Raw genomic sequence first — 25,812 nt, forward strand, 5'->3', positions numbered from 1 at the left:
GATAAACGGACAATGGCAAAAAGACTAGAAAGACACCTGAGACTAATACCCACCTAAGGCCGTGGGCCACACCTCCAGGTTAACACTGGAAGGGAAAAGCAACCTGGTATATCATGCGACTCTAAACAACAGCCCGTGTGTGAAGGCCCGGGGGCGCTTCGGGATTGACCAAGAGGAAACACGTGTTGCACAATGATAGGATCTTGTCGGTACAGCTGTCAGAAGAGGGAACTCCCACAGCAAAGGGCATAAAGCCATCTGGGGCAGTCTGGGGCGGCTCAGTTTTGTGGTGCCAGGGAGTGGACCAGAGCCCAGTCCTGCCCCAGCCACAGATGGAACCATGAATTCCAACCAGAGCTTCAGCCAGAACTGCTCAGGTTCCCTCTATGCCACAGGAGGCGGCTGGGGCCGGCCAGGCAGCTTTCCCCGGGCTCCGAGTGTCCATGGTGGTGCGGGGGGTGTCCGCATCTCGCTTTCCTTCTCCTCACCGAGCTGTCCACTCCCTGAAGGGTCTTGGAGGTCTGGAAGAGGCAGCTCCCTCCTAGGTGGAAATGGGAAGGAGATGATGCAGAACCTTAATGACCGCCTGGCCACCTACCTGGAAAAGGTGCGTGCCTTGGAGGAGGCCAACGTGAAACTAGAAAGCTGCATCCTGAAGTGGCATCAGCAAAGAGATTCAGGCAATAAGCAAGACTACTCCCAATATGAGGAAAGCATCAGCCACCTGCAGGAGCAGGTAAGATCCTGGGTAACCCTGGAACTCAAGAGGGAACTGCATTTCCAGGAGACCCATGAGAGAAGAAAGCAGTAGAAGAGATAATTTCCTGGAAAATGACAAAAAGAGCTTAAAAAAATCATGAACAAAAGTATTCAAGGATATTTTCTTTCTTTTCTCTAGTGGCTCAGATGGTAAAGAGTTTTTTCATTTACTTATTTATTGCTGTGCTGGGTCTTTGTTGATGAAGTTCTGAGCTTCTCTCTAGTTGTGGAGAGTGGGGGCTTCTCTCTAGCTGTGGTACGGGTGCTCCTCTTGTTGGTGAGCATGAGCTCTAGGCTATGCAGGCTTCAGTGGTTGCAGCTCCTAGGCTCCAGAACACAGGCTCAACAGTTGTGACAGGCTTAGATGGCATGTGGGATCTTCCTGGAACAGGGATCGAACCCATGTCTCCTGCGCTGGCAAGCAGATTCTTTACCACTAAGCCACCAGGGAAACCCAAGGATATTTTCTTGTGCATGTTGCGTCGCTTCAGTCGTGTCCAACTCTTTGTGACCCTGTGGACTGTAGCCCACTGGACTCCTCTGTCCATGAGATTCTCTAGGCAAAAGTACTGGAATGGTTTGCCATTCCTTCTCCAGGGCATCTTCCCAAGCAGGGATCAAACCCTCGTCTCTTATGTCTCTTGCATGGGCAGGTGGGTTCTTTAGCGCCAGCGCCACCTGGGAAGCCCAAGGACATTTTCTTATCATACCTTAAATATGGAGTCAGGAAAGTCTGTTTTGTATATTTAATCTTCTGTACATGAACTATATAGAAAACATGGAAGGAAAGCAGGTGCTGTCTGGTACCACTTACGATCTGACAACATAATCGTAATGATCAGGGCTGGTCTTCATTCCTCATGCTCAGTGTACAAGGCACAAGAGAGCATTTACGTCTCGTTACATCAGTTTCTGCTCCACCTCAAAGTCCTGACAACAGTGTGATTACCCACCAAAGAAAGGCTGAGTTGTACTCTTCTGGAGATCACGCATACAAGCTGTCACTCCACTAGCAGATACATCTTTGTGATTTCCCTGGATGCTTCCTCTTGGGGACTTTCAGAAGTTCGGAATTCTAGCCACTCACAGTTCTGAAAATGGCATATTGCTAGGGGAAAAAAAATAATAAAAATGGGTCTGATTTTTAGAATCTTAGAGTTAGGATGGATTATGGAGACTTCTTCAAAATATGAATGGCTTTTCAACCAAACATTTAAAAACCTAACTTTATACCTTCTGCTCAGTCACTCAGCAGTGTCCAACTCTTTTTGACCCTATGACTATAGTCCACCAGGCTCCTCTGCCCATGGGATTTTCTAGGCAAGAATACAGGAGTGGGCTGCACACCATTATACCTTCTGGGATGTTTCGTAACATTGGCTAGAAGTACAGGGAACCCAGTCATCTAGGGTACATTTTAAAGCTATGGAAATTCTCTTAAGTAAAGTAGTCCCAGAAAATTTCCTGTAAGATCATGATTGAACCTATCCTAGAAAGAGCATCACGGGTTTCCAACATTTTTATGATACTATTTCTCAACACTCAGTCGCCCCTGCCTGAATCAAGATAATAGAAATCTGTCCTTATAATGAACCCTAATTATTGAATAATCAGCCTAATAGCTGACTGTGTAATTGTCTTAACTATATAGTACATGGTTGTCTTTACCAAAAAAACAAGGTGACTCAACAAACCTTACCATACTGTTTTTATTAATAAAGTTGCTTTGGTTTTAGAATGGAGAGGACAGAAGTTTTTTGCAAATGGGAAGCTAAGAACATAACTCCCAAAAGAAACGTGAGGTTAGACCTGGTCAAATAATGCATCAGCTAACAGCAGAAAGATGGAGGAAAGGGGACAGAAAAAATTATTGAGCGATTATTATATTCTAGGCATCATGTCAGGTACTGAATACACTCATCAGTGTGGTCCAAGAGCTTTCTGCAATGATGGAAACATTCTGTATCATCTGATTTATTTCTCACCACAACCCTGGAAAGAAATTGAAGCTCAGAGAAGTGAAGCAGCCATCCAAAGCCACCAGGAAGAGCTAGAGCTGGGATTCTAACCTAGGTCTGTTTCTAATGGCCTCGTAATTTCCACATAGCCTGGTGCTGGCCAGTCTGCCTCATCAAAAATGATGCTATGTGTTAATAAAGATAGTGCATCCCATTTGCACTCCTAATCATACAACATGTATTTCATACCCATTATCTCATTCTGTGAAGCAGGTGTTTTTATCCCCAATCTATGGATGAGGAGACTGAGGTCAAGTGGGTGCCTAAATTCTTTGGAACAGAATTGAGAAAAGCGAGTGCGGACAATTACAAGGAGTGGGTGGCTGGCCCACCTTCTAGGAAACCCCAGGTTCTTGGTTCTGACACTAAATGGGAAGCTCCTTGAGCTTCAAATTGTATTCATTTCTGTATTTCTTACTTCAGTTGTTTTTCTCTGTGTTTGAAGAAAACAGCTATTTGAAGTTCAGATGATCTATCAGACCTCCCCTGTTTATAGGTGACAAAACAGAGGCCCAAAGAAGTCCCACCATTCCCGGGACTTACCCCTTCCTGGGCCTTCCAAGACTCATGAAATGTTCTGAGTAGATACAGCTCTCTCCCAGCCCCAACTCAATGGACATGAATCTGAGCAAACTCTAGGAGATAATGAAGGACAGGAGAGCCTGGCGTGCTGCAGTCCATGGGGTCACAAAGAGTCAGACATGACTTAGTGATTGAACAACACCTTCACTTTAAGGATGTTAAATGTTACTCCAGAAGTCTGTAAGAAAATATTTCAGGAATTCCCTGGTGCTAGTGGTTAGAACTTGATGCTTTCACTGCTGTGGGCCTGGGTTCAATCCCAGGTCAGGAAACTAAGATCCCACAAACTTAATGGCCAAAAGAAAAAGAAAGAAAAGAAAATTATTTAAATTTCTTCTGTATCAACTCATGTACTATAAGAATGCTACCTGGGGAAATCAGACTTTTGATGTGGGTTTTCCCATGGATAAATTATCTATTTAATTCAGAAAAACCAAATAAGTCCTGGGGAAGTCAGACTTTTGATGTGGGTTTTGCCATGGATAAATTATCAATTTAATTCAGAAAAGCCAAATAAGTTCACAGATGATTTTTTTAAGTATGCACACTGTTTTGCATCCTTCTTATTATTTTAAATAAACTTTTCATGTGGAGTATTTTTAGATGTACATGGTACAGAAACTTTCCATAAATCACCCAGCTCCCCTCATCACTAAACTCTTTGAAACACAGAGTTGGACATCGTCTCACAAATACTAAGGTGTAGTACTCAATAGTACTATATTTGGCTCATTGGTTTGCAGTCACAAGTTCTGTTCTCCTCTCCCTAGTAGATTACACACCCTGAAGCAATGATGCCGCACTAAGACACAAACCAGATTATTTTAAAAGAATGAACTCAGGTCCTTGGGGAGAATCCAAGTGATTAATTACAACACAATGCAATACCTATGCCTCATATATTATTTCTCAACCCATTCTTGTTCATTCATTACTGTGAAGGATGGCTCAGTAATAGTGGTTGTATCATAATATTGTATCAGGTAACCCAACGAGGAAGAAATAGTTTCAGTTTTTAAATTTATTCTATATCAACTCATGTACTATAAGAATGCTACCTGGGGAAATCCGACTTTTGATGTGGGTTTTGCCATGGATAAATTATCAATTTAATTCAGAAAAACCAAATAAGTTCACAGATGATTTTTTTAAGTATACACATTGTTTTGCATCCTTCTTATTATTTTAAATAAACTTTTCATGTGGAGTATTTTTAGATTTACATGGTACAGAAACTTTCCATAAATCACCCAGCTCCCCTCATCACTAAAATCTTCCATCACCATGGCACATTTGTCACAACTAACAAAGCAACATCAGCACACTTCTGTGAAATAAATTCACCTTTGTCTCAAACTTAATATCTGTATCAGTATAGAGAAAGTGACACTATTTTTTAATTGAAATAGAGTTGATTTACAATGTTGTGTTAATTTCTCCTGTGCAGCAAAGTAGATCAGTTTTATATATGTCTATATGTAGATGTATAGATATCCCAGGCGGTGCTAGTGGTAAAGAACCCGACTGCCAATGCAGGAGACATTAGAGACGTGGGTTTGATCCCTGGGTTAGGAAGATACTCTGGAGGAGGGCATGGCAACCCACTCCAGTGTTCTTGCTTGGAGAATCCCATAGACAGAGGAGCCTGGTGGGCTACAGTCCATGGGGTCACAAAGAGTTGGACATGACTGAGGCAACTTCTTTTTTTTTAATATTACTTTCCATTATGGTTTATCACAGAATATTGGATATAGTTCCATGCACTATACATTCTGTATAGCACAGAATATTGTTTATCCATTCTATATGGAAGTGATGTTCTTACTCCATGGTCTTCCAATTAAAAGTATATTATACATAAGGTACTTCATTGGAAAACTGTGGTGTTTCCAGCACAGGTGGTATGTTTTATTTTCTGATTACATGGAGTGTACAGGGCATGGTTTCTCTGAATGTCAAGCAAAACCTCAGGGAACAGCTGAGGCTAACTGCAGAGATCCCCAGGCCATTTTGGATGGAGTTACTTTTCATCTCCCATGAGCTTAGATCATGCAAAGACTAAACAGCCTGGAGACGAAAGCATTGGTAAGAAATCCCTAAGCAGCACTGTAGATGAAAGATAAGGAAATATCTACAGAATCCCTTTTCAGACCTATGGAAGTCTTCATGATACCATTTGGAATCCACTAAGGGAATTGAGTTGGGCATGGGCAGCCAGTCTGGTTATCTCCCATCATGAACAACAAAGTAGACAATGCATCTCAACATTTAAACCCTAGGATTTATCCAGTGCAGACACTGGCTCTAATTACAAAAGTGCCAGCTTTTTTAAAACAAAATTAAATTTTCTTTACATTTTTCTGAACTAATTTAGCTTCAACTGATTGTTTTCAGAGTGTCTAGACTGTGCCCAGAAATGCTATTTTGCATTATTTTATTTAATCTCTTCTAATCTAATTCTCATAACTCTGTGGTTGTTATTATTGCCATTTTATGGATGAAGAAGTCAAGACTTGGCAGAGCTCACTCAGGAGGTAGGTGCTGGAGCAGGACCCCAGGACCTGCTCTGGGAATTCCAGACCCAGCGTTCTGAACACCTCTGAATCCTGCTATTGTCTATTCATGACACAAAATTCCAAGTAATCAGTGGAACTTTGAACAGGGCCAGAATTTTGAAAGGTGTCTTTGTGTCGAAGTATAAGTTTGTCCTAAGAAAATCCTCTCTAATTAAAGCAACTATCTGCATAAATACGATGGGAATGTCACAGATTCTTTGGTCCCAAGTAAGTTACAGAAGTTTGGAGCTAGGACCCCTAAGGTCACATGTTTTCAGTTCAAGCTCCTTATTTGTAAAAAGCGTTGATGGAACTGAAGTCTGCAGAGTTGGGTAACTGACCCAAGTTTACACCAATGGTCAGTAACAGGAAATAAAAGAAAAATCTGCTGATTCCCAGTTCAGCGCAATACTTGGTACAAAAGTAGTATACTTTTGACATTGAGATATATTCCATCCAATTTTCCCCAAAACAATGACATACATTAAAATTGAGTGTCATATATTATTTCTCTGATATGTGTATTTCTCTGATTACAACTACCTAGAAGTATTTACAAATCAAACATTTATATACTCAATTTCTCAGGTGGATACTTCAACAATAATTCTCTTTTTAAATAAAAAATATATACACATCTAGTGAAAGTCTTTCGGAGAAGGCGATGGCATCCCACTCCAGTACTCTTGCCTGGAAAATCCCATGGACGGAAAAGCCTGCTAGGCTACAGTCCATGGGGTCTTGAAGAGTCAGACACGACTGAGCAACCTCACTTCGCTTTTCACTTTCAGGCATTGGAGAAGGAAATGGCAACCCACTCCAGTGTTCTTGCCTGGAGAATCCCAGGGATGGCGGAGCCTCGTGGTTTGCCGTCTATGGGTCGCACAGAGTCGGACACGACTGAAGCGACTTAGCAGCAGCAGCAGCAGTGAAAATCTTTAACTAAAGGCAGTTACAAAGTTAAAGTTTTAACATGAAGTTTATTAATCTACTTAATTTATGGTAGAGAATTATTTCAGTTAATATTTTTAATTTTTGTTTTTTTAATTAAGTATAGCTGGTATACAATGTTTCAAGTATACAGCACAATGATTCAGTTATATATATGTGTGTGTATATATATATATATATATCCTTTTTCAGATTCTTTTCCATTATAAGTTATTACAAGAAACTGAATATAGTTCCCTATGCTATACAGTGTGTGTGTGTGTGTGTGTGTGTGTGTGATATAGTTGCTCAATCATGTCTGACCTTTGTGATCCATGGATTGTAGCCCACCAGACTCCTCTGTCCATAGAATTCTCTAGGCAAGAATACTGGAGTGGGTTGCCACTCCTGTCTCCACAGGATCTTCCTGGCCCAGGAATCAAACCTGTGTCTCCTGCATTGCAGGCAGATTCTTTACCATCTGACCCACCAGGGAAGCCCATGCAAAACAGTTAATCCCAAATTCCCAACTCATCCTTCTCCCCTTTCAGTTAATATTTTAATAGCTACAATTGGAGCATTCACATCGTTGAATAATTTACAAACACATATACATACCTATAAGTTATATATATGGCTATGGTCATTTAGGGCAAAAACTAATTATGCTTAGTTCAGTTCATTCACTTAGTTGTGTCTGACTCTTTGCAACCCCATGGACTGTAGCACACCAGGCTTCCCTGGCCATCACCAACTCCCAGAGCTTGCTCAAACTCATGTCCATTGAGTCAGTGATGCCATCCAATCGTCTCTTCCTCTGTTGTCCCCTTCTCCTCCTGCCTTCAATCTTTCCCAGCATCAGGGTCTTATTTCAAATGAGTCAGCTCTTCGCATCAGGTGGCCAAAGTATTGGAGTTTCAGCTTCAACATCAGTCCTTCCAATGAATATTCAGGACTGATTTCGTTTAGAATGGACTGGTTGGATCTCCTTGCAGTCCAAGGGACTCTCAAGAGTCTTCTCTAACACCATAGTTCAAAAGCATCAATTCTTTGGTGCTCAGCTTTCTTTATAGTCCAACTCTCACATCCATACATGACTACTGGAAAAACCATAGCCTTGTCGAAAAACAAGTCGGACAAAATGAAAACAAGTCGGAAAATCCCCAGTCAGACACAACTGAGCGACTTTCACTTTCACTTTGTGTGGATCTTGCTAGATAGTTAAAAGGCATTTTCCACAATTACTCTCCTTCCCCCGCCTGTATCATTCTTTGAGCAGTTGCATCAATTCTATCAAAAGCCAATATAAAAAAAGACAGTGAAAGTGACTGCAGACCATACCCTTACTACAAAACCACTCTTGTGCTTTGCACTTAGTAAGTGCTCAATAAGTATTAATTGACTTGACTGCTCATTATTCCACTGCTAGAAAATAAAGCCTTATCTGCTGATAAGTCAGATTATCAGGAACTGGGCAGAAATGCAGCTGCCCTGTGGATTTGCATGCAACTGAAGTGACTCTTGATGTGTGCTTTACAGATAGCAGATGGCAAGGTAAACAATGCTCAGATCATCCTTCTCATTGACAACGCCAGGATGGCAGTGGATGACTTCAGCCTTAAGTAAGTTCCTTCTTCACAGTGTTGTGGTGGGTGCGGGGAGGGGATGGGGGTTGGCTTGGTTTTGGGAATTGTTCTTGTTTCTGTTTTGCAGAAAGAAAATGTACCTCACCATTACCCACGTGTAAAATCTTACTAAGCTATAATGAAAAGGCATGCTGCTGCTGCTGCTGCTAAGTCGCTTCAGTCACTAGGGTCCAGACAGATATTTAATACACAAACCAGATATAAAATACACTTTTTGGTATGGGGAAATTTGAATACAAACACTTAGATGATATTAAAAACTTATTGTTGATTTTTAGGTGTGATAATGTTACTATGCTTATTTAGAAAACTCTCTTTTCTTAAAAGATACATTCTGAAGTATTTAGGGGTTGAAAGGACATAATGTCTATAATTTACTTTAAAATACAAGATAGAATATAGACCAAATGAATATGGCAAAATGTTAACAGCTGCTAAAGCTAAATGACGGCTATATGGCTGTTTATTATGCCATTCTCTCTAAAGAAAAAAATAATATTGGATCACCATCATAGAAAAACCTGCATGAAATGTAAAAAGTAAGAAATTCAGCCTAAAACTAAGGTGAATCCTTCCAATAACAAGTGTTCTGTTCTCTTCCTACTAACCAAAGGTATGAAAATGAACACTCCTTCAAGAAAGACTTAGAAATTGAAGTTGAAGGCCTCCGAAAGACCTTGGATGATCTCACCATTGTCACCACAGACCTAGAACAGGAGGTTGAGGGGATGAGGAAAGAGCTCATCCTCATGAAGAAGCGTCATGAGCAGGTAGGACTCCGAGGATCTCCAGGTAACCAGTACAGCTCTTAGTCCACACGTTTCAGGTGACTCAGTAGCTCCAGAAGAAATCACCACCTGAATGCCAGCTCTGTTGTCTTCAACCTAAATAATCATAAGGAACCACATACATATCTAATTTTTCCATGTTCACAGTCATTTACCCTGGTGTCAAATACAACAGCTAAAACACAATTCCAATTAACTATGACATCAGTCAACAATTTTGTTAATATACATTGTTTATCTAGACCTGTTTATTAATATGATGCAAGAAAAATAAATGTGTGGGATCGAACTTCTTTCATTAACCCAATGTGTAGCAAGTTGGAGAACAACAGAATAGACTCCCATCGATCCAGATTATATTCAATATAGTTATATTCTATAGTAACTCACAGTTACTATATATTTGATATAACTATTGGCAAAAATTGAGTCTCAATTGCCAAAAGCATTTAACTGACTTTAAAAGTTAGCATCCATCTAAAATCCCCAAGACTCTGATGAAAAGATAGAAAAACAATCCCCATTTTAGGCAAACAAAACTGCTTATCAAAGAACCTCACCTTCTGTACACCTGGTTAGATATGGTTGTTAAGTAAACCTTTCCTGTAGTTTCTTGGTTTCATGATACCTCATGGGCATCATCCCTACAGAGTCATAATACACTGACAAGATTTTGAAAGTCTCTACACCGTTTGGCTTTGGGTTACTGAACTGCTTCCCCAAAGCTTTGGCCTATAACCTGAAATGTTCAAGTGTTTCATTGTGTCATCATTTCACTCATGAACACTTGTTGAAGAGTACTTTACACTCTACGTAAGCAAAACTCCGTGTAAAATGTTTTCAACCAGGGATTAAGTCAGTAATCACAGGGGCCATTTGATTACCTGTCTAGTGCTATTCTTTACTTCATAAAATTATAAGAGAGGGGCTTCCCTGCAAGTCCATTGACTAAAACTCCTCACTTCTTCCACGCAGGGGCCCTGGGTTCAATCCCTGTTCAGGGAATTAAGATCCCACATGCAGTGTGGTATGGCAAAAAAAAAAAAAAATATATATATATATATATATATATGAGGAAAAAAAGCATATGTTTTGTCATCAACAAACAATAACTGAGAAACCAAACCAAGCCAATGGAGGAGTGGCAAACGCATAAGCTGAATTTTTAAAAGATCTGTGTACGGCTGCCCATCAACATACTTCTGGCCTTCTGATTGTCAAAACTGATTCATTTTCTCTCTCTGTGGTTAAACAGGAAGTGGAGGAACACCGTTTGCCAAATGACTTCAAGGTCAACGTGAAGGTGGATACAACCCCGGGAGAAGATCTGATTAAGGTCCTGGAGAATATGAGGCAGGAATATGAGTCTATAATTAAAAAGAAGCATCAAGACTTGGACACTTGGTATAAAGAGCAGGTAAAAGAAAGATGCCCAAACTTCCCAAAGTTTCCACTTACAAGTGCTCCCAGTGCCAATGCCTCTCTTCTTTTTTTGGTCTCACAGTCAGCAGCCGTGGCCCAGGAAGCAGCCAGTCCAACAGGTGTGCAGAGCAGCCAAAGTGACCTTCATGAACTGAAGCGCACTTTCCAGGCCCTGGAGATTGACCTGCAGACACAGTGCAGCAAGGTGAGTTTGAGCTGGAAAAATCTTAGGTCAGTTACCACTTCCTCCACAAAACCTTCTTCTCTCCGGGGCCTGTCTCTCCAACTCCCTTGGGGCCCTTCTCCATCCAAACTCCCACTTTCCATCCAAATTGTCCACAGTGAGGATGATAAGAGTTCTCATTTATTGAGGTGTCCGTGCTGTGCCACATTCATTATAGTCAATGTCATCAATCCTCACATTAACCTTTCCAGATAGGTCTGGTGTCCCCATTTTGGAGATAAGGGAACCAAAGCCCCAAACAGTTAAGTGAATTGACCAGGGTTACACAGTTAATAAGCGGCCAGTGGTGAAGCCACATGGTGGTTTGGGGTGGGCATGGGGTGGGGTGGGCAGTTCTACACCCTCAAAACCCCTATCAATGCTCTCCCCCTTACAACCATGCTGCCCCCTCCCAGTTCCAAGAAAGAGAAATTCTGGTGCCAACATGAGTAAGTGGTAAATCCAGGCTTGGCTGGCTCCAAAGTGCTGCTCTGTTATTGTATGTGCGTCTTATACAGTGAACAGTCTTATGCCCAGTGAACAGTAAGTTCTTGTGTCTAAGTCATTTCTTTGATCATCATGGTTTTCAGTAAAAATGCTTTTAGGAGTGTTATAAGCACTTAAAATTCATTAAAGAAAATCTATCATTGAATTTCCTTCTTAGCCTATCTGAATCTTCTAATCATTCATCAATACCATTCCCCAGTGCTACTCTGCTCTCAGTCTTGAGGAGAAATAATTAGTTCATTTTGTTGCAGGTGCACCTGGTAAATTGCTGTTACATTTTAAGAATCAGTGATGATGGACAGACATTTAAAATGTACACTGTCAAGGTGATGATAATGAACACAGAAATAATTACAGTATTTTATATTATTTAAACACAAATAAATTACTATATTTTAAAATTATCTAAATAGTTTTGTAGCTTTCAGAACATTTTAGCATTAGATATTTCACAACAGCCCTGCAAGGTCAGCTCGACATTTATATCTAGTTTCATGCTTCCTACTACCTGACACTATTCTAAGTAACTGAGGATTTGATAATAAAGGAGTTTGTATACTACTGTAGATGATAGACAATAAAGGCACAAATCATCAAAATAAATAATATACCAGATGGAGGAAAATGCTGCAAAGAAATGAAACATGAGGGAGAGGTTAGGCTTTCCAGGAGAAGAGCTGTCATTTTAAAGCCAGGTGGTTGGGAGAGGCTTTACTGTTAAGGTGAGAGTTGAGCAAAACCCTCAAAGTGATACGAAGATGCATTACATCGCTATGGGGAGGGAGTTCCAGGTGGAGGGAATAGCAAATGCACAAGCTATGAGGCACGGGTGTGTCAGACAGGTTGGAGGAACAGCCAGGAAGCCAACACGGATGCAGTGAGTCAACAGAAGGAAGAAGAAAGGAGAGAAGAGGAGGCCCTAGGGTTAACAGTGGCACCAGGTTCCCCTTGACCCTTAGAGGGAAGTCAAGGGGAATTTGAAACAGAGGGTATAGACAACTCTTTGAGGAGCTCTGCAGTAAGCAAAGGCGAGGAGAGAAATTGGCTGATTGCTGAAGATAGTTATGGGCTCGAGAGAACAAATTTTAAGGTGGAAGAAATTCTGTTTGAAAGCTGGTGGGAGTAATCCAGGAGAGAGGAAAGCATTCATGTTGCAAGACAGGGGGTAATTGCTGAAATAACCGTGACACAGACAGGGACGGTCATTCCCCTCATAACAGGAGGGGAACGAGTGTCGACACAGACTCATGTCTGTGGGTGGAAGCTCGCGGAGCTGGTGGGAGCCCTCCCCTGAGGGCTTTCATATCCTCGGCGACAGAGGAAGCAAGCTCATGGGCTAAGAGAAAGGACAGGGAGAAGAGGGGTTTGCAGACAGAGAAGAAGGAACAAAATATCCCTTTGGGAGAACAAGAAAGTGACGAGACCAGAGACATATGGGGTAATAGCCAGGCAGCATGAAGGGCCCCCTGAACGTTAGTAGCCCTGAAGTGCAGGGTGCTTTATTAGCTATGAATGTCTCTTTAAGATTAAAGTTATGTGCGCTAGAAAAGTAGGTGGTAAATCCAAACAGAACAGGGACTTGAACTTGGTTCTCTGCTTCCTTCATTTTGCAGCTTTCAGAATTTCCTCAAAAATGATAATGTGTTACCAGAGTCACCAAATTAAAATGGAAGACACGCAGTGAGATTTGAATTTCAGATGAACAAGTGGGTTTTTTTTTTTTTTTTAGTATAAGTTCTTGTGCAATATTTGGGGGAACATTTGGCACACATTTATACTAAAAGAAAATTACTGATTCCTCATCTGAAATTCATACTTAATCAGGTGCCTTCTATTTTATCTGGCACCATTACTTGAGACCCTTCTCTGAAGATACAAAAAGATAGCAGTCCTGGCTACTGTTTCCTTCGAGGAGCTTTCAGTCTGGCCTAAAACAAAATATAAGCAGAAGTAGATAAGGAACAGATCAGGGCAAGGTGGGGTATATTCACTCCCAAACAAGCTACATCAACAATAAATATGACAGGAGTGCGGCTAAGTTGCATAGAACTCCCTGACACAAAGGCTTTATGCCTAGAAAAATGAGATTCAGAAAGTCCTGACTCCTCACTGCCTGGTTCCAAACCTAAAAGTCAGCCTGCTCCTCCTCACTCATCCCCAACTCCACCAAGACACCCAGCAGAGTAGTTGGTATATTCTCACTGCTCAGCAAGCACACGTGCTCAGTTGTGTCCAGCTCTTTGTGAGCCCATGGACTGTAGCCCGCCAGGCTCCTCTGTCCATGGAATTTTTCAGGCAAGAATACTGGAGTGGGTTGCCATTTCCTCTTCCAGGGGATCTTCTCCACCCAGAAACCAAACCCACATCTTCTGAGTCTCCTTCATTGGGAGGTGGATTCTTTACCACTGTGCCACCAGGGAAGCCCAACTCAGCAGGCCATTAAGTCAAGCCATCAGTCAGTAGATGAAAGAAATTTCATTCCTCTTTCAGAAATCTGCTTTAGAAAACATGTTATCAGAGACCCAGTCTCGGTACTCCTGCCAGCTCCAGGACATGCAACAGATCATCTCCCACTATGAGAAGGAACTGACACAGCTACGCCATGACCTGGAGCGTCAGAACAATGAATACAAGGTCCTCCTGGGCATCAAAACCCACCTAGAGAAGGAAATCGCCACCTACCGCCAGCTCTTGGAAGGAGAGAATGGAGGGTAAGGCAAAAACTGGCAGGGAAGGACAGTGAAAAGTGTATCCACTCTTGTGTGCATTCATGTACCTTAGGGTCCTGTTAGCCATCATCCATGTAGAGAAAGAAATTATGCTGAATTTCTTCTGTAGGTACTTAGATCAGGTTGTATTCCGTTAAGTAGGAAGTGTGACTTCATCAACTGTTATTCCCAGGACACTACGATTTGAAGTCAACAGTGTCACTTAATATTTTATATCTCTAGAAACAAACAATGAAGAAAGTTTGGCTACAGTGTTTCCCAGTCGTAATGCACCCAATTTTCGCTCAAAAAAGAAAAAAAGATTGAGGAATCTAACAGCAGGAAAAGACTCATAAGAGATTGAGATGTCCAGATATTTTATCTGGAATCTCTGAGTAGTTTTGTTATAACTGTCCACAGAAGGGCACATATGTTCTATAACCCAAGAGAAAGGGTTAGAATTTTTTTAGTACATAAATAAAATGTTATTGGACCAAACCCCAAACAGTCTGAAAAGCCCAGGGGGTTCACACTTCAGACCCAGACCCTGGAAAGGATCCGAGGGAGGCAAAGCCTGCAGCTGGCTGAAAGGATGGAGGTGACTCAGCAGATTTCTCCAGCCCCCAGCATTAGTGGGAGGCAGTACTCACTGCCTTTTGGGTCCAGGAGGGTTCTCCCATGAACTCATGACCTTGAAACTACAGAACTCAAATAATTATCCTCATTAAAGAGCTGTGAATGTACCAGCAGGCAAAGGAAGTTAGTTCATCTTGAGAAGTTTTTATGATTGTTGCTAATACTAAAATGAGCCTTTATCACTTTTATAGGACAATGGAAGAATCTAAGTCAAACGTCAAAGGTAAAAAATACTCTTTCACTGTTTGAATCTACTTTTTTTTTTTAATGAATCAGCACATTTATCCATCCTTCAGTAATCATACTCTCGTGTACTACTGAATGTTCTTTGTTCAGTTTTTACTTTACTGCCAAATGGCCAGGAATATAATATTGAATCAACTTAAATTAGATATGGCTGAACCAAGTGAGCTCTCAATATTGTCCTAAACTATATATATATACATACATAATTATATGAGCTCTTCGCCAGCAGTAAAGTAGATAAAAATAATCAGTGATATTATTATATCTCTATTAAATTATGGACTCAATGGACATGAATCTGAACAAACTTTAGGAGATAATGAAGGATAGGGGAGCCTGGCACACTGCAGTCCATGGGATTGCAAAGAGTCAGACACAACTTAGTGACTGAACAACAACAATTAAGTTATGGAGTCTGCTGGCCAAATTCCTAGGAAATTAACAAAAAAAATGATGTCCCATAATTTCCCAAACTACATTCTGTTGAACACTAGCATCCCATGAGATTTTAACTGTGTATTATAAAAGATGTGCTGTGTGACCCAGTATGGCTGGGAATACTATGTACCACTATCCTCTTGGTGAAGAATCAGGCTATGTTTCAGCATTGAAGATGGAACAAATACTGCTGCAGGGAAGAAAAAGTAAGAGAAAGAAACCACAACAAAATTTATTTTGTTTAGCACAGTGTTCCCAAATACCTTTGACCGGGGAACCCTATTTTCTCAGATTACAATTAACATCTCACAGAAAAGTTTAAGAAGTCACAGTCTGGGACAGGTGGCACTTTCTGATTAGTTGATAATAAGATGCTCTAAGGCATTAAAGGTTCGGGGACTGAGAGTCCAAGTAACCATCACAGAATAGCTAGCTTCATTGCCATCCCTCTGCAAGATCCCAACACATGGTCCTTCAGCCTCTCTTTAGTCAAGTCCAGGGACAGGGAACCCATTACTGGAGAGGGTGGACAATCTACTTTGGAGAACCTTGACTTTAACGAAGTTCTCCCTGGATCCCTACTACTGGTTTCAATTCTTCCCTCTGGTCTAGAATCAGTGTACTGATGCATCAACAAAGCACTTATTCAAATAAATCTTATCTTTGAAAACAGTGACCATGATAAACATTCCTGGCTTCTCATGATCTTTCATATGGCATACTCTCTGGATATTAAAATGAGGTCCCCAGAATGGCGTATAAGGCTCTGTACGTTCCTAGAATCCATGCTGCAAGCGCTCAAAAGCCCATATAAGCAGAAAGGACCCCTCCAGCACTTGTGGTCAAATACTAGATTCTGTATCAGGAACATGTGGGGTGAAGGTCTTGACCTCTAGAAAGTGACACTGGTCAGATAGCCTCATTTCCTAGAAGGTGGGAGGAAAATCTTCCTCGGTAAGATCTTCTCTCACTCCATTAGAGTCCACGATATTGCTTAGCGATCATTCTAGAAAGCCTTTGGGTGCTGAGAACAGGGGCCTGGAAAGGAGTACAGTTCAGATAGTGGGAAGCGCATGGCAGTGACCTCTTTGTGCTTTTTTTTTTAAATCTGCAGCTCCAAAGATCAAGGCCATCACACAGGAGAGCGTCAATGGAAGAATAATTCTTTCTCAAGTGAATGAGATCTGAAAGTACAAGTGAGGCCAATAAAAATTTCTGCCTGTTGTAAAAACCATTTCCCCTCAATGGAAAGTCCTTGCCCAGGTGAATTCTAAGAGGTTTCCTTGGAGTTAACAAACTCAGAAAATTTTTTTCTCTGTAACAATCTCACCATAACAATCTTCATATATTGCTGCACTTTTTCAATTAAAGTATGAGTTCATGAGCTTAAAGCTCTACTTTACTACTACAGTTGTCAGAGTCCCATCATTGTACATGTTTTATAGCCAATAAAACACACCAGCTGCATCATGTCCTTTTTTAAAAAATATCATAAGGCAAGACAAAACCTCAAGATAAGGTCAGTCTTGTCTTGACAAGACCTCTTTATCCTGAAAATGGATCCTCAGAGCACTGTCCATGAAAGAGTGACAGGGACCTTAATGCTCTGAAGGCATCTGCAGCAAACACTGGCCAGAATTGTTACCTGCAGCCACGCAACTAGGGACAAGATGTGGTTCACAAGGCTCTCCAAGATCTCTAGACTTACTCCAGCAGGGAAGTGGGAGTAGGGCAGGGATAGAGAAAGGAATGCCCAGAAAGGCCTCAATGAGATGACCAAAAATTATTCTGTCTCACAGATGAATGAATGAACAACTTCAATGCCTAAAAGAGAGTTAAAACTAGAAAAGGAAATTCAGGGGGAAAAAAATCCTCATTACAGATAGATACTGAGACCCTAAGAGGGGAAACAACTCATCCAAAATCTGAGTTGCAAACATTACGATCCAGGACATTATGTTGAGGTGTAGTAAGGACTAAAGAAGACAGACTAGGCCCCTGAAGAAGATGTCTTTTTCTCAGATTTTAGCTGTGTGAGCTGCTAGGCCAAGACTGGTACAGAGGAACAACACTGGAGAAAAAGAAGACAGAAACCTATATGTTCACTAAGACATCATCAGAAGGCCATACATGAAACAACAGGATATTAACAATTCAATGGAACATCAGTTCAGTTCAGTCGCTCAGTCGTGTCCGACTCTTTGCAACCCCATGAATCACAGCACGCCACGCCTCCCTGTCCATCACCAACTCCCAGAGTTTGCCCAAACTCATGTCTATCGAGTCAGTGATCCCATCCAGCCATCCCATCCTCTGTCATCCCCTTCTCCTCCTGCCCCCAATCCCTCCCAGCATGAGAGTCTTTTCCAATGAGTCAGCTCTTCACATTAGGTGGCCAACGTATTGCAGTTTCAGCCTCAGCATCATTCCTTCCAATGAATACCCAGGACTGGTCTCCTTTAGGATGGACTGATTGGATCTCCTTGCAGTCCAAGGGACTCTCAAGAGTCTTCTCCAACACCACAGTTCAAAAGCATCAATTCTTCAGCGCTCAGCTTTCTTCACAGTCCAACTCTCACATCCACACATGACCACTGGAAAAACCATAGCCTTGACTAGACGGACCTTTGCTGGCAAAGTAATGTCTCTGCTTTTTAACATGCTATCTAGCTGCCATCTATGGGGTCGCACAGAGTCGGACACAACTGAAGCAACTTAGCCGCAGCAGCAGCAGGTTGGTCATAACTTTCCTTCCAAGGAGTAAGCGTCTTTTAATTTCATAGCTGCAGTAACCATCTGCAGTGATTTTGGAGCCCCAAAAAATAAAGTCTGACATTGTTTCCACTGTTTCCCCATCTATTTCCCATGAATTGATGGGACCAGATGCCATGATCTTAGTTTTCTGAATGTTGAGCTTTAAGCCAACATTTTCACTCTCCTCTTTCACTTTCATCAGGAGGCTTTTTAGTTCCTGTTCACTTTCTGGACCATAGGCATGGGCTTTACCATTTGAGCTACCCGGGAAGCCTTCCCTGGAAACTCAGCTGGTAAAGAATCAGCCTGCAATGGAGGAAACCTGGGTTTGATCCCTGGGTTGGGAAGATCCCCTGGAAAAGGGCATGGCAACCTACTCCAGTATTCTTGCCTGGAGAATACCCATGGACAGAAGAGCCTGATGGGCTACAGTCCATGGGATCACAAAGAGTCAGACATGACTGACTAAGCACAGCACTATACAGGCCTGGGCTAGTCAAACTCTCCCACTTTACAGACAAATACACTGAGACCCAGACAATAAAGGCATGGACCCAAACACTCACTGGACTATCTGAGCCTCTAGACTCCATATCCAGTTATTAACCTAAAAGTACATTTAGTTCCATGCTTATCTAACACATTGGCAATGCCCTGAATACTTTTTGTCTCTATGTTTGAATACTCCCTTGGAAAGGATTGCTTTTGATTTTTTTCTGACCTGGGCATGTGTCAAAACTGGATTCAGTTCAGTTCAGTCGCTCAGTTGTGTCCAACTCTTTGTGACCCCATGAATCGCAGCACGCCAGGCCTCCCTGTCCATCACCAACTTCCAGAGTTCACTCAGATTCATGTTCATCAAGTCCGTGATGCCATCCAGCCATCTCATCCTCTGTCGTCCCCTTCTCCTCCTGCCCCCAATCCCTCCCAGCATCAGAGTCTTTTCCAATGAGTCAACTCTTCTCATGAGGTGGCCAAAGTACTGGAGTTTCAGCTTTAGCATCATTTCCTCCAAAGAAATCCCAGGGCTGATCTCCTTCAGAATGGACTGGTTGGATTTCCTTGCAGTCCAAGGGACTCTCAAACGTCTTCTCCAACACCACAGTTCAAAAGCATCACTTCTTCGGCACTCAGCCTTCTTCACAGTCCAGCTCTCACATCCACACATGACCACAGGAAAAATCATAGCTTTGACTAGATGGACCTTAGTTGGCAAAGTAACATCTCTGCTTTTGAATATGCTGTCTAGGTTGGTCATAACTTTTCTTCCAAGGAGTAAGCGTCTTTTAATTTCATGGCTGCAATCACCATCTGCAGTGATTTTGGAGCCCAAAAGGATAAAGCCTGACACTGTTTCCACTGTTTCCCCATCTATTTCCCATGAAGTAATGGGACCAGATGCCATGATCTTCGTTTTCTGAATGGTGAGCTTTAAGCCAACTTTTTCACTCTCCTCTTTCACTTTCATCAAGAGGCTTTTTAGTTCCTCTTCACTTTCTGCCATAAGGGTGGTGTCATCTGCATATCTGAGGTTATTGATATTTCTGAGGTTATTCATATTAGGCAAAAGGAATCCAGGATAATCACACGATTGCAAAAATGTATCATTGGTTTAAATGAAATACCTTAATTCCCTGGGGTAAAACTATAAATTTATCTTTACTGTGTGATTACTTCCAAGAATTTCAAAAATAACCAATTTATAATATCTTCAATGAATTTTTGTGCAATATTTCTCTGTGCAAATTTTGATGATTTGGGGGGTTCAAGAAAAGATCCATATTAGACTATATTAGTCCTCTTTTTCTATTTCATTCTACTAGGAGAACTTCTTCATGTTAATAAGGTACTATAGTCTCAAGGCATATCTTAAAATTGATTTTTTTTCCTCTACTTTAGCATCAATTCACTCTGCTATTTTAGCCATTATCTCTTTTTTTAATCTAGATTTTAGACATAAAATATACTTATTTTCTCAAGGTGAAATTTAGCAATGCTAACAAAATCTTTTGAAGATATATTTAAAAAGCAACATGACGAGCTGAAGGTAAAGTTTTAATACTAGCCCCAGAAAATAATCAACTAACCTTACATTTACTGTTATCATTTACATAGGATTTGGTAGTCATAAATCAAAACATAAGAATAATTTTTCAGGACTTCCCTGGTGGTCCAGTGGTTAAGAATCTTCCTTGCAAGGCAGGAGACATAGGTTCAATCCCTGTCAGAGAACTAAGACCCCACGTGCTGCTGAGCAACTAAGGCTGAATGGCACAACTACTAAAGCCCACATGCTCTGGAGCCCATGCTCTGCAACTGCTGACCCTGCAAGCCACCACTAGAGTCCACACACCCCAGGGAAAGGTCACACGTGATGGCAAACAGATTCCACCTGCTGCAACTAAGACCCAACACGGCCAAACAAATACATGTTTCTAATTTTTAAAAAAAAGGATAATTTTCAATCAAGCAGCTAAAATACTCCCAAAGTATTCATTTTCTCTGTACCAATTAAGATGAACCAACTCATCCTGGTTTGTTTAGGAAACCCCTTAGTCCCAGGCAAACTGGAGTGCTTGGTCAGCCTATTGATAAAGAATTGCTCTTGCCTTCCTCTATTCAGGCTGCTGTAACAGAATACCACAGATTGAGTGGCTTATAAAAACGACAGAAATGTATTCCTCACAGCTCTGGATGCTGGGATGTCCAAGGCCAAGGCACCAGCAGGGTTGCATTCTGCGGAAGGTTCACTTCCTGGTTCATAGCCTGTATCCTCCCATTATGGAAGGGGCTTGGGAGCTCTGTGGAGTCTCTTTTCTCACAGGGTTAATCCCATTCACAGAGCCTCCACCCTCATGAACTAAATGCCTCCCAAAGACCTCACCTTCTAAAACCATCACCTTTGGGGGGGGGTAAGATTTCAACATATAAATTTTTCAGACAAGTAGAGAGGAATTAAACCATTTTCCTGAGTAAAGAGACAGTTGCACAAGTTTAGACTCTAGGCAACATAGAATAACCTCTCTCACACATCTGAGTAAGTCCAAAAATATTTCAAAATACCCATTACAAACTGATTAGTGTCTGTAGGTTCAGGCAAGTTGCCAACTGAGAAGTTTTCATTTGTATTTGGTTTTGACCCACGCACACCCAATCCGCATACAAGAGTTGGTAACAAATTCTATTGTTTCCATTACAGGAACACTTCAAGTAAATAGCAGCTATTCCATTACCCAAAATCCAATTAAAGAAATACTTGGCTAATTCAGAGATGTATCAGATGTATCAAGTATTATTTTGGAATATTTATGTCAACATATTTTCCAGTAGTACCATAATAACATGGTTGAGTGGATCGATCCATTTAATATTTTTCAGTCCAGTCAAACGCATGCCTTGACTGAAAGCTCATTTTTCCATTAATGTTTTTATATAACTACCCTGTTAATGATGTGTGAAATTGGAAACTAAACTTCATAAAAATTCATTATTAAGGAATGCAGCAATTTTATGTTGGTAGAAAGGTCATAGAGCTGAGAGAAGAGCAAAAAGATGAATCACAAATTATGGTGGGAAAAGGTAGGTAAGAGAAAGGGACTTGAGAAAGTTACTTTAGCACAGAGGTTCTCAAACTAGGCTGCACCTTAGGATTGATTGTGGAGATTAAAAAATTCTAATGCCCAGACAACTTATAGATCAGTTAAATCAAGTTTTTTGAAGGTTAGAATATAGGCATCCATATATTTTAAAGATTCTCAGGTAATTACAATCTTCAGCCAAGTTTGAGAACTTGTGGCTTTAGTAGCATCAAGTACTTTTGTATTTCTTTGTATGTTTCCGATATTTCTAATTTTTTAATACGCTCATGAGAATTAATTACTTGTTCAGTTCAGTTCAGTCGCTCAGTCAACCCCATGGACTGCAGCATGCAAGGCTTCCCTGGCCATCACCAACTCCCAGAGCTTGCTCAAATTCATGTCCATCAAGTTGGTGATGCCATCCAGCCATCTCATCCTCTGTCGTCCCCTTCTCCTCCTGCCTTCAATCTTTCCCAGCATCAGGGTCTTTCAAATGATTCAGTTCTTCGCATTAGGTGGCCAAAGTATTGGAGCTTCAACTTCAGCATCAGTCCTTCCAATGAATATTGAGGACTGACTTCCTTTAGGATGGACTGGTTGGATCTCCTTGCAGTCCAAGGGACTCTCAAGAGTCTTCTCCAACACCACAGTTCATAAGCATCAATTCTTCAGCACTCAGCTTTCTTTATGGCACAACTCTCACATCCATACATGACAACTGGAAAAAACATAGCTCTGACTAGACGGACCTTTGTTGGCAAAGTAATATCTCTGCTTGTTAATATGCTATCTAGGTTGGTCATAGATTTTCTTCTAAGAAGCAAGCATCTTTTAATTTCATTAATCACTGCAGTCACCATCTGCAGTGATTTTTGGAGCCCAAGAAAATAAAATCTCTCACTGTTTCCATTGTTTCCCCATCTATTTGCCATGAAGTGATGGTTTTAGAAAAGGCCGAGGAACCAGAGATCAAATTGCCAACATCCGCTGGATCATCAAAAAAGCAAGAGAGTTCCAGAAAAACATCTATTTCTGCTTTATTGACTATGCCAAAGCCTTTGACTGTGTGGATCACAATGAACTGTGGAAAATTCTGAAAGGGATGGGAATACCAGACCACCTGACCTGCCTCTTGAGAAATCTGTATGCAGGTCAGGAAGCAACAGTTAGAACTGGACATGGAACAACAGACTGGTTCCAAATAGGAAAAGGAGTACGTCAAGGCCGTATATTGTCACCCTGCTTATTTAACTTATATGCAGAGTACATCACGAGCAATGCTGGACTGGAAGAAACACAAGCTGGAATCAAGATTGCCGGGAGAAATATCAATAACCTCAGATATGCAGATGACACCACCCTTATGGCAGAAAGTGAAGAGGAACTAAAAAGCCTCTTGATGAAAGTGAAAGAGGAGAGTGAAAAGTTGGCTTAAAGCTCACCATTCAGAAAACGAAGATCATGGCATCTAGTCCCATCACTTCATGGGAAATAGATGGGGAAACAGTGGAAACAGTGTCAGACTTTATTTTGGGGGGCTCCAAAATCACTGCAGATGGTGACTGCAGCCATGAAATTCAAAGATGCTTACTCCTTGGAAGGAAAGTTATGACCAACCTAGACAGTATATTCAAAAGCAGAGACATTACTTTGCCGACTAAGGTCCATCTAGTCAAGGCTATAGTTTTTCCTGTGGTCATTTATGGATGTGAGAGTTGGACTGTGAAGAAGGCTGAGCGCCGAAGAATTGATGCTTTTGAACTGTAGTGTTGGAGAAGACTCTTGAGAGTCCCTTGGACTGCAAGGAGATCCAACCAGTCCATTCTGAAGGAGATCAGCCCTGGGATTTCTTTGGAAGGAATGATGCTAAAGCTGAAACTCCAGTACTTTGGCCACCTCATGCGAAGAGTTGACTCATTGGAAAAGACTCTAATGCTGGGAGGGGTTGGGGGCAGGAGGAGAAGGGGACGACAGAGGATGAGATGGCTGGATGGCATCACTGACTCAATGGATGTGAGTCTGAGTGAACTCCGGGAGTTGGTGATGGACAGAGGGCCTGGCATGCTGCGATTCATGGGCTCGCAAAGAGTCGGGCATGACTGAGCGACTGAACTGAACTGAACTGATGGGACTGGATGCCATGATCTTCATTTTTTGAATGTTGAGTTTTAAGCCAGCTTTTCAACCTCCTCCTTTACTTTCATCAAGAGGGTCTTTAGTTCCTCTTTGCTTTCTGCCATAGAGTGGTATAATCTGCATATCTGAGGTTATTGATACTTCTCCCAGTAATCTTGATTCCAGCTTGTGCTTCATTCAGCCTGGCATTTCTCATGATGTACTCTGCATATAAGTTAAATAAGCAGGATGACAATATACATCCTTGACGTACTCTTTAACCAATTTGGAACCAGTCCATTGTTCCATTTCCAGTCCTAACTGTTGCTTCTGGACCTGCATACAGATTTCTCAGGAGGTGGGTAAGGTGCCCTGGTATTCCCATCTCTTTAAGAATTTTCCACACTTTGTTGTGATCCACACAGTCAAAGTCTTTAGCATAGTCAATGAAACAGAAGTAGATGTTTTTCTGGAATTCTCTTGCTTTTTCTATGATCCAATGGATGTTGACAATTTGATCTCTGACTCCTCTGCCTTTTCTAAAACCAGCTTGAACATCTGGAAGTTCTCAGATCACCTACTGTTGAACCCTAGCTTGGAGAATTTTGAGCATTACTTTGCTAGCATGTGAGATGAATGCAATTGTGCGGTAGTTTGAACATTCTTTGGCATTGCCCTTTCTTTGGGATTGGAATGAAACTGACATTTTCCAGTCCTGTGGCCACTGCTGAGTTTTCCAAATTTGCTGGCATATAGAGTGCAACACTTTCACAGCATCATCTTTTAGGATTTGAAACAGCTCAGCTGAAATTCTATCACCTCCACTAGCTTTGTTGTAATGATGCCCACTTGACTTCACACTCCAGGATGTCTGGTTCTAGGTGAGTGATCACACCATCATGGTTATCCGGGTCATTAAGATCTTTTTTGTATAGTTCTTCTCTGTATTCCTGCCACCTCTTCTTAATATCTTCTGCTTCTGTTAGGTCCATACCATTTCTGTCCTTTATTGTGCCCATCTTTGCATGAAATGTTCCCTTGGTATCTCTAATTTTCTTGAAGAGATTTCTAGTCTCTCCCATTCTATTGTTTTCCTCTATTTCTTTGCACTGATCACTTAGGAAGGCTTTCTTATCTCTTCTTGCTATTCTTTGGAAATCTGCATTCAGATAGCTATATCTTTCCTTTTCAGGTACCTAATCAAATATTTTCCCAAAGTTCCTATAATGAATTTTATAATGAAAATTTGCCATGTTATTTTAGCCTCTTCATTTCTTTTACCTCTTAGATTTTTGTCAGAGCAAAGTAAAATATCAATATATGCAGATGAGAGGCTCCTTAGGCAAAACATCTCTAAGCCAAGCAACTAAAAGATTTAGTATTGGGAACACCTAAATAAATTTTTCCTTAAAGAAATATCAGATTGTTTTAGTATTTTCCACAGGTACACTTTTTATTTCTCTAACAGTTAATTAGACATCATGCATAAGCTCAAGTAAAAAAAATAGTAGCTTTAGAAGAAAACATAGCAATCAACTAATTGAATCCACTTGTTTAAGAGATGAGGAAGGTAAAGTCTAGAAAGGTGAACCAAGGCCTCCTGGGATTCAAATCTCATTCCTACCTACATATAGCACCTCTGACATATGGAAATATCAGAGCTGAAGAGAGTGTTACATAATTTTTAATACTCATTTTTGTTGTTCAGTCGCTAAGTCGTGTCTGACTCTTTGTGACCCCAAACTCATAGCAAATTAAAAATAACAATTCTAAACATGAACTATTGAAAAGTCAAGATAATTAGCATATTAATTCTTAAGTTGAAACAATCTGCAAAAATGCCAGTAATTGCAAGAAAAAAGTAAGCCTAAGATAGGTACTAGAGGTTGAGTATTTTTATTTTCTCT

At 41.1% G+C, this 25,812-nt stretch overlaps 1 protein-coding gene across 1 annotated transcript; it reads left to right on the plus strand.

Moving 5' to 3' along the window:
- Positions 1-261: 261 nt before the first annotated feature.
- Positions 262-16,925, plus strand: KRT23 (keratin 23). The gene is made up of 8 exons (XM_040245404.1): positions 262-736; positions 8,384-8,466; positions 9,104-9,260; positions 10,534-10,695; positions 10,783-10,905; positions 13,921-14,141; positions 14,966-14,997; positions 16,573-16,925. The coding sequence occupies exons 1-8, from the start codon at positions 341-343 to the stop codon at positions 16,644-16,646; spliced, it is 1,248 nt and encodes a 415-aa protein (XP_040101338.1). The 5' UTR covers positions 262-340; the 3' UTR covers positions 16,647-16,925.
- The last annotated feature ends 8,887 nt before the right edge of the window (positions 16,926-25,812 follow it).

The sequence above is a fragment of the Oryx dammah genome, unplaced genomic scaffold, assembly GCF_014754425.2.
Source record: "Oryx dammah isolate SB20612 unplaced genomic scaffold, SCBI_Odam_1.1 HiC_scaffold_8, whole genome shotgun sequence".
NCBI classification, from domain to species: domain Eukaryota; kingdom Metazoa; phylum Chordata; class Mammalia; order Artiodactyla; family Bovidae; genus Oryx; species Oryx dammah.

What these genes read in the sequence shown, in the direction of transcription:
- KRT23 (XM_040245404.1), top strand. Translation starts at nt 341, where the DNA reads ATGAATTCCAACCAGAGCTTCAGCCAGAACTGCTCAGGTTCCCTCTAT. An exon ending in GTGGATGACTTCAGCCTTAA is followed by an intron (nt 8,467 to 9,103) that starts GTAAGTTCCTTC and finishes TACTAACCAAAG; the next exon opens with GTATGAAAATGAACACTCCT. An exon ending in TGAAGAAGCGTCATGAGCAG is followed by an intron (nt 9,261 to 10,533) that starts GTAGGACTCCGA and finishes GTGGTTAAACAG; the next exon opens with GAAGTGGAGGAACACCGTTT.